This window comes from Carassius auratus, unplaced genomic scaffold (genome assembly GCF_003368295.1).
Source record: "Carassius auratus strain Wakin unplaced genomic scaffold, ASM336829v1 scaf_tig00216373, whole genome shotgun sequence".
NCBI lineage: Eukaryota > Metazoa > Chordata > Actinopteri > Cypriniformes > Cyprinidae > Carassius > Carassius auratus.
This window is the reverse complement of record NW_020528533.1, coordinates 1,853-10,942: the sequence shown is the minus strand read 5'-3', so window position 1 is coordinate 10,942 and position 9,090 is coordinate 1,853. Positions and strand designations below refer to the sequence as shown.

The following is a 9,090-nucleotide window of genomic DNA, read 5'->3' as shown; positions in this document are numbered from 1 at the left end:
ACAGTAAGTATCCCAATTTGTTTATTTTCTACAAAGCACAAGTTTAGATATATTAAAGATAGTTTTGTATTTTGTTTCATTATAATGATATATGATTAGCATATTTGATGTAGGAACAGCAAGTCACATAGTGTAATACTAGAGACCCTGGATTGGTCACACATATCAGTCGCAACATAGCTGAAATTTTGTTTATTACATGATAATTGTAAGATAATTGAAGTGGAAAGACTGAAAGTGTTTTACGGAAATCTTCAAAACTCTTGACAGTTAAGGAATTTGTATTTTTCTTGTTTATGGTTTACAGGATAACAAAAGCATGGCTGGTGGAGGGTTGAAGAAGTCGTGCCCTACATGCCAGGAAAAAATATTTAATGGATGTAAGGTCTGCCCCATGTGCAAGACAGCACAGCTGCAACATCTAAGGCTGAAAAAGAAAATTGAAAAATTCAAGATGGAAAAGGAGTCTTGGGTGGCTAAGAAAAAGAAAAATCAAATAACATCTCATTTAATGGATGATGCCGTGATTTTGGTAAGTAACCTGTGCTACATTTCCATAGTACTTATGTGGCTTCAAAATGACCTTGGTCCAGGTGGTGACACAGGTGGTGTGGATGATTTTGGAGTGGGGATTGGGGTTTAGTGAGAGAGTGTTACATTATAACTTACTATTCTGAAACTTTAGACTTCTGCTTTAGATGTACTCACATAGAGTCTGAAGTTGATTAGCACATCAGGTTAGCACATATTTTCAATTGCACATTGTATGGAACTTTTAATGGAGGTGATTGGTTGATCAGTTTTTAGCATCTTAACTTTAAACTATTATCATTGGAAAAGTTTAAAGAAACAGGCCAGAAACAGCCAGGATCACCTACAGTATGTGATAGCCCACAGATCTGTAACATACCGTAATTCCTCAAATAAAAGCCGGGGCCTTTATTTACCTGAACTGCAGAAGGTAACAGGCTTTTATTTTAAGCCGGCTTTTATTAGAGGCAGGCCTTTATTTCCAATTCAATTTTTGATAAGTAATTGTTTTAAATAACCCGTTTTAAATTATAGTGATATAATAAGTGATAGTGTTCCAGTGGACAGAGATCATAACATTAGCACAGAATCAGTTCAGAATCAATCACCAAAAGAATCAGTTCGGTTCAGATGCTCTGTGTGTCGGTCTGCTTCACGCTGAATCACACATGCGCAGTATCATCAGCTCCTCGGTTCTGTCGACACGTCCGACAGAAACGGTGTACTGGTGATCTGAAAACCGATGCAAACGGTTATCGACTCGAGAACGAGAAACGCTCCAGCAGTGGGCGTGTACATTCGTTATCTGGCTCTGCTGCACAAATTTTCCCCCGGCCTTTATTTAAGAACGGCCTTTATTTGTCAGTGTTGACCATGCACCCAGGCACTATAAGAGGCCCGGCATTTATTTGACTACCGGTTTTTATTTAAGGAATTACGGTATGTCAAAGCTCTCCATATCATCCACAGTTCACTCTTCCCTACTGAGTGGTTCATGCAACAAGCGCCTTTATGTTAGTTCATAGCGTTCAGTTGCGTCTTCTTCTTCTTCGAGTCTGTTGCAATCTCAGATATCGTTTTGTCACTATCTGGTGCAGGTCACAGCTGATGGTGTCAGTTCAGCCAGGTCCTGGTGGGGGCTTCACAGCTGCATTTCTCTTCTGTCTGGTGGTCCAATGCTTTCATAAGTGCTTTGCACCTCTCCTGTTCCACTCGTAGTCTGTTGAGGGTCTTCCAGGTTAGCCTCCCTGGTGGGACATTCAGTAGGGGTGATTCCTGTCTCCATCCAGTCCTGGGCTTGTGTATTTAGCTGGTTCCATTCATCTTTCCAGATGTTGTCCATGATGTTTCTTTGATTGTCTGGAGGTGGGACTGTCTGCAGGAAACTGGATCTGGATTTCAATCGTGGTGGAGGTGCTGTGTGTCAGTGAAGGGGTGCCTGGTGTCAACCTCTTGTGCTCTCCACTCGTCTTGGGCGACAATGGATAATCTTATGTGGGGGTCAGGGGTGGGGGGGAGCAATGTCAGCTAGGGCATAGAGGCACGGGACTGGCGTTGTCTTTATGCATCCCGTGATAATGCGGCAGGTGTTGTTGAGGGCTGTGTCAATCAGTTTGGTGTGGTGGGAACAGCTCCAGTTTGAGCACCCGTATTCAGCTGTGAGGAAGCACTGACTGGGCCCTTAACCAAGATATGCTGCTACCATCCGACCACGTTTCTGAGTGAGATTCTGTCATTGCACAGAATATGATGTGTATGAGTAAGTGAATGTGATGTGTGGTAGACCAAAAACTTGTAACCAATCTCTTAGTAGGGCTCTTTACATGAAGTTGCGCTTGGAGGGTTATAGTTTCAATTCAGTCATGCTCTGTAGAACAGTATAAGCCAGACGAGAATAATACCCCTACTATGCTACTGTACTTACACGTTCATGCATGTATCATGCACATGAAGTAGACAGGCACACCAAACCCACCCACATATACTCAAACCTTTCCCACATCCCCAATGTATCATCTGTTATATATATCAGCTTATGTACAGTATACACCAGCTCTTCCATAAGTTAAAAAGTGTGCATCTGAGTTGCATCTGAAACATACTGTTGTGGAGCTGGTGTCTGTTAGACATAACACTGGCACAGTTTAACGTAGACATAAAGCAGTTATTATTGTTTTTAGAGTATGTTTTTTTTTTTTTTCAGATTGAGAAACTGAATGCAGTGGGCTGGAGGCCCATGCTTTTTCTTGAGTACCACAACAAGGAGGTCAAGATGCTGCTGCCAGAGGGGCTCGAATTAAGTTCGGGAGAGAATATATGTCTTAATAACATGAATGCAATCTACAGCATGATAGTTCAAGGTGATTCCACATTTACTGTGCATTATAACATCTTTAAACAATCCAAATGATTAAAAATTTAGGACACTGTAAAAACTAAATGACATCAAAACTAAATTCAAGTATTATGAGAGATTTTGGTTTACTTTGCATCACTCCTACCTTTCACATTTTGGCCTAATTACATATTGTACATCCTTTGCGTTGCTTGTATTCTATTAGGAAAGAGAGTGCCAGCAGACCCTTCTAGCAACCAGGCCTCAACCAGTAATCTGCAACTGGGTCCAGAAGAGGAGACCATTGTTGTTTTAAATTTAGAGTCCATTCAAGACCCTCCACCACAACAAGGTGTGCTTATTATAGCTTTATTGTTATCGTTCATATTTTTATGAGAATGTTCTTTACCAGCATATTATTATCATTATTGTAGTATATTATTTCATTGTATATTCTGTGTGTACACCTTTTACAAAGACTCTCCTTTAAGCGAGCCTGCCACCACCACCAACAAGGGGGCAGAGATTCGCACTGAGCCTGACTTTGCGTTGTGAATTTTAGTCTTAGAAGTGTTTAAGTGTAAATTAAGGAAGCTTGACAGGTTGGATCAGAGGCTCAGAGAGCTGGTTTATTACAGAGTTGTAATACAGCAGGATACAGACTTAAGTGGAATAGTCTAAAGTATAGGTGGTTGATGGAGCCGTCTCTCTAGAGAAGCTCTCCTCGGCAGTCGAATTGTCTTCTCACCGAACCAAAAGGTCCAGTGTTATACAAAAAAAGATAGTCATAAATAATCACAACAGCAGGTGCCAGAACAGAAAGATCTAGAAAAGGGTCCCCATTGATAAGGCATAGGCCAATGCTACGTCTGACCCAAAGTCCCAACAAGTGACGATTATAGCAGCACAATTCGGTGTGCTTAACCTAGTTATTTGCTCTTCAACTTTTGGTGCCTTCTTTGACATTTTTGCAGAATGAGCTTGAGCAGCCATACATCTATATCTGACCTTGTATATTGTATATTCTGTGTCAAAACTTTAGAGGAGGCTCTACTGTCAACCAGCCCTGCCACCAACACCACCGAGGGGGCACAGACTGAGACAGGTAACCCAAAGTCCCACCAATTGGCGATGATAGCACCACAATTCAGTGTGCTTAGCCTAATTATTTGCTCTTCAACCTTTGGTTCCTTCTTTGACATTTTTGTAGAAAGAGTTTGAGCAGCCACATGTCTATATCTGACCTTCTTGTATATTGTATATTCTCTGTCTAAACTTTAGAGGAGGCTCTTCTGTCAACCATCCCTGCCACCAACACCAACGAGGGGGCACAGACTGAGACAGGTAACCCAAAGTCCCAACAAGTGGCGATGATAGCAGCACAATTCGGTGTGCTTAGCTTAGTTATTTGCTCTTCAACTTTTGGTGCCTTTGACATTTTTGCAGAATGAGCTTGAGCAGCCATACATCTATATCTGACCTTCTTGTATATTGTATATTCTGTGTCAAAACTTTAGAGGAGGCTCTTCTGTCAACCATCCCTGCCACCAACACCAACGAGGGGGCACAGACTGAGACAGTTAACCCAAAGTCCCAACAAGTGGCGATGATAGCAGCACAATTCGGTGTGCTTAGCTTAGTTATTTGCTCTTCAACTTTTGGTGCCTTCTTTGACATTTTTGTAGAATGAGCTTGAGCAGCCACACGTCTATATCTGACCTTCTTGTATATTTTTTTCTGTGTCTAAACTTTAGAGGAGGCTCTTCTGTCAACCAGCCCTGCCACCAACACCAACGAGGGGCTAAAAAAGGACAAAACCCCCAAAAGACGCCAAAGGACAAAAGGTGTACCTAATCAACTCCAAGCTGATATTCTGCCATATTTCATTTTACAGTTTTTTCAGTCGCTAACAGGCATTTGTCCAAGCAGTTGTCACATTTTCAAAACTCTAAACACAATTAGCACAGCATCTGTCTATTGTGGCCATACCATTCACACATTTCATGTCGTTTTCACACAATATGGAGTCATTGAACACATTTCCACAATGCTTACATTTTCTGAACAAACAAGCTATACCTCCCAACAAAATTATGGATCATTTTTGTAGTATTTACAAATGTTAACACACAACATCCCACAATAGCAAAAACAATGTTCCAAACCTTAGATACAGTATAAAAACCTCTGCTTCTGCAATGATATCAGTTCAAAAACAATATAGCTGATTTATGTTGTGTAAATTGGGCCAACCACAGCTGATTCCAATCTGGCTTAGACTCAATGGCAGGGGTTATTTTTTTCTATTACATTGACACTTATACAATAAAAGGAGGACTTTGAAGAGTGATATTTTTGGAAACAGAAAACAGAAAAAGACAAACACTGGTAATGTATGGTCGAGGAAGAGTAAGAGCAAGGGGCCCAGTGAGAGGAGCAGGAGCAGTGAGAGATGCAGTGAGAGGAGCAGGAGCAGTGAGAGACGCAGTGAGAGATGCAGTGAGAGGAGCAGGAGCAGTGAGAGGAGCAGTGAGAGGAGCAAGCCCAGTGAGAGATGCAGTGAGAGGAGCAGTGAGAGGAGCAGGAGCAGTGAGAGGAGCAGGAGCAGTGAGAGGAGCAGTGAGAGGAGCAGGAGCAGTTGAGAGGAGCAGTGAGAGATGCAATGAGAGGAGCAGGAGCAGTGAGAGGAGCAGTGAGAGGAGCAGGAGCAGTGAGAGATGCAGTGAGAGATGCAGTGAGAGGAGCAGTGAGAGATGCAGTGAGAGGAGCAGGAGCAGTGAGAGATGCAGTGAGAGGAGCAGGCCCAGTGAGAGATGCAGTGAGAGGAGCAGTGAGAGGAGCAGTGAGAGGAGCAGTGAGAGGAGCAGGAGCAGTGAGAGGAGCAGTGAGAGATGCAGTGAGAGGAGCAGGAGCAGTGAGAGATGCAGTGAGAGGAGCAGGAGCAGTGAGAGATGCAGTGAGAGGAGCAGGAGCAGTGAGAGATGCAGTGAGAGGAGCAGTGAGAGGAGCAGGAGCAGTGAGAGATGCAGTGAGAGATGCAGTGAGAGGAGCAGTGAGAGGAGCAGTGAGAGATTGTTTTTATTTTACCCCCCTTTTTTATCTGGGGCTTTTTTGTTGTTGTTGTTTTTGGTTCAGAATGCTCGTATGTGTTTCAGTGGATATTTTGTTCACTGTAAGCCAATACTGTCAAACCTTTTCTGTTCTATCATACCGTGTTTCTACTGTACCTCCTGCAGTAAACCAGTAAAGGAAAAAAAATAGCTTTTTACTGGAATGCTTTTGAATGTGAACATTACTATTCATTTGGACATACAGTTCCTAACCAAGAAATTTAGTGTAAACAATGAATTGCATGTTTTGCATGCAAATACCTGTAAAACTGAGACTGAAAGTCTATGCAGTTTTTGTAATGTCAACAATAGCCAGTATTCTGAAACCTGGTGTACTTTGATTGACTGCATGTACCTTTTGAGGTGAAAACAAGTGTTATTCTTTGACAGAATAATTTAATTTTGAGTCAGATTTCCAGTGTTTTGGTAAAGTTTGTGTGGAGAGAAAGATGTGTTCTATTTTGAAATGAAGATTTAGTATATATTTAACAAAATGTGTTTTTGAGAAGAAAATTATCCACTTGGCCAATTGTGTTTTGTAGGTGTGAGTCTGTGTTAAGAGTTTAGAAAAAGTATCTGAAGTATGGTTAAGCGCTTGTTAGCGATTGAAAAAAACTGTAATCCCATTACGTGTTACTTACTTCACTTGCTATGCAGGTCTCCTTTATAACATTAACATTATTGATTTAGTTCATTTACATGTGAATTGTACGCACAATATCAGTATAAATGTGTGATGTCAAACATACCCCTCCCTCTTTACGGAGTTACAGGTCACAACAAATACATGTAATCTGTAGACTGTGGGATATACTTTTGTTTTCTTTTTTTGTATGTTAACAATTGGATTAACATTTCACTATTTGCTTATGTTTCTAAACAGTTTCTAAAAAAGAAAAGGATTGTCCACACAACAGCCAGGAGGTGCACGCATATAGATGCGTGATCAAAACTAGGAAGAGAAAGGTTATTCCCATACACAATACAATTGCAAAGAAAACATTGGATGATTTACCAATACTGATTGATCACTTGTTTTAATTGATAATGTCACTAATTGGCTAATGGCAGTAATTTAAAATTTGTATCAGTAATCCTACCAGATACTGTATTTGTTTATGTTGGTGTTTATGTTAAAAATTTACCTTGTCATACCCGACAAGACATCAGAAATAACTCACCCCCACATTCAGTATTCTCAGTGTGAAAAAAAAAAAATCGAGCCATGTTGTGTTATTGTTAGAGATTCTACAAACCCAGAATGTTTGTCTGGAGTTTTTGTCTACTTTATGGTGACTGGGCTGCGTAAAATGACTGGAATGTTTTACAGCTCATGAAGGGAATGGGAAGTGAGTGGACCATGAGGAGATATTAGCTGAACATTACAAAAAGTCTTATGTGTTAACAAAACGCTCTGAATCGCTAATACTACCTTTAAGTGTAACAAAATGAAATGTTAAGTTGAGAGCAATGTTTATCTTAAGCAAGGCACCCATTTTCTATGTCTTTGTTTGCCTTCCCAGGGGAAGATGGAGAAATTGATAGATTGGCTCCCCTGCAAACTGTGGTGTGTTGGTTGTCTTTCAGACCAGATACTCACAATTATCCACAAAATGACGGTGTTCCAGCAGACATACACATAACTTACAACAAACATACTATAGGCTACATGTACACACATACAGTATCTCACAGAATTGAGTAAACCCATCACATTTTTGTACATTTGGATGTGCACAGTATGTGTTTGGGAACTGGTGGTGTTCTCTGGAGTGATTGTAAGTTATAAACTATTGTTGATGCAGAAATTTGGTTATTTTTTGTAATGTTATGCACACCATAATCCATGCTTGCATATCTGTTTGATCTTATTACTGCTATCTTAATATTGTTTTTGTTCATTTATGACATTTATGACTTTTTATTCATTTGCATTCTGAAGTAGTAAATATGGTTACTTGAGATATTGATGCTGTAACATTTTGTAAATTTAGAGTGTCGGGTGCCAGTTTTTATATTTCCATACTGTGGATTATTCAGATATTTTATTAGTCGTTACATTGTGCATATTTATGTTCTAATTATTCTTGACTAGCTGTCCCCTTGCTAACTAAACACCATTGTCTGTTTTTCCATATACACCAAATTTTGTCACAATTGGTTCCATTTTAGATACAAATTCACCAATGTTTTTAATTGGTATTATGACATTGGTTAATCTAAATGTCCCTCCTCTACAATACCAAATCAAACTGGAATACAGGTTGCAATGTAAACATTACAGCTTTGATTATCAAGTGATTATTCATTATTGACTTTTTTTTACTAATCATCTCTTTCCCTTTTTTTTTACCTAGCGGGAAAACCTGGCCTCCAACATGGGAGACTGCTTGACACACACACACACACACACACACACATCACTCACTCACTCACTCACTCACTCACTCACTCATTCTCTCTATTTCTCTCTAATAAAATAAAATCAACAAATGTTATGCTGAGTATTGTTCTTTTGTAATCTTAATTTTAAGTTCACATCACCTGCAAAACTCATTCCAAGCAACACAACTCTTAACACATGGCTCAAAACAGACTCAGTGCAGCCAAACACTACACACAACCCTTACTGAGATAACACACACTGTCACTCAGAACACACTGAGAGGAAAACACTTGCATCAAACACCAAAACAGAAAATACAAACTTTTCATCTTTACTGTTTGAACAATTTCAGTGAGTTCATACAAAGTAATATTTTCTTCAAAGAAAAGAGTGACATTCTTTCACATGATTTATTTAAATTTTCAGAACATAACAAAGGTAAATGAAAATTTGCAGTTTGCTTCAATAGTCTGTAGTAATTTACAGAATTACAGTAAAGAGGAAAAAAGGTAGAAACTAAAAGTACATACTGTAATTCGAACAAATAATTTTCAGGGCTAATCCTGAAATTGCAATCAGCAGTGTTTGAAATCTCTTCTGTTTTGTGTGCTTCACAGTTTTGACAGCAGTGTGTTAGCATTTGAACAAAGTGCTGTAAATCCACAGGTTTGTGCAGATTGTGGTTAAAGTCATGGGATAAGTGTGTAAAGTTTTGAAAACTGTGTTCA

At 39.7% G+C, this 9,090-nt stretch overlaps 1 protein-coding gene across 3 annotated transcripts; it reads left to right on the top strand.

Moving 5' to 3' along the window:
* The first annotated feature begins 427 nt into the window (after positions 1-427).
* Positions 428-8,387, top strand: LOC113097695 (uncharacterized). Of its 3 annotated transcripts, XM_026262957.1 has the most exons (10): positions 428-532; positions 2,735-2,891; positions 3,093-3,218; positions 3,909-3,971; positions 4,148-4,210; positions 4,384-4,446; positions 4,621-4,710; positions 6,860-6,942; positions 7,500-7,543; positions 8,334-8,387. In XM_026262957.1, exons 1-10 carry the CDS (start codon positions 455-457, stop codon positions 8,368-8,370), a joined length of 804 nt encoding a protein of 267 aa, XP_026118742.1. In that variant the 5' UTR covers positions 428-454; the 3' UTR covers positions 8,371-8,387. The 3 variants fall into 3 exon arrangements, with proteins under 3 accessions (XP_026118742.1, XP_026118741.1, XP_026118743.1); XM_026262956.1 differs by lacking the exon at positions 8,334-8,387 and having other exon boundaries at positions 7,500-7,961; XM_026262958.1 differs by lacking the exons at positions 4,148-4,210; positions 4,384-4,446; positions 8,334-8,387 and having other exon boundaries at positions 7,500-7,964.
* Positions 8,388-9,090: the final 703 nt, after the last annotated feature.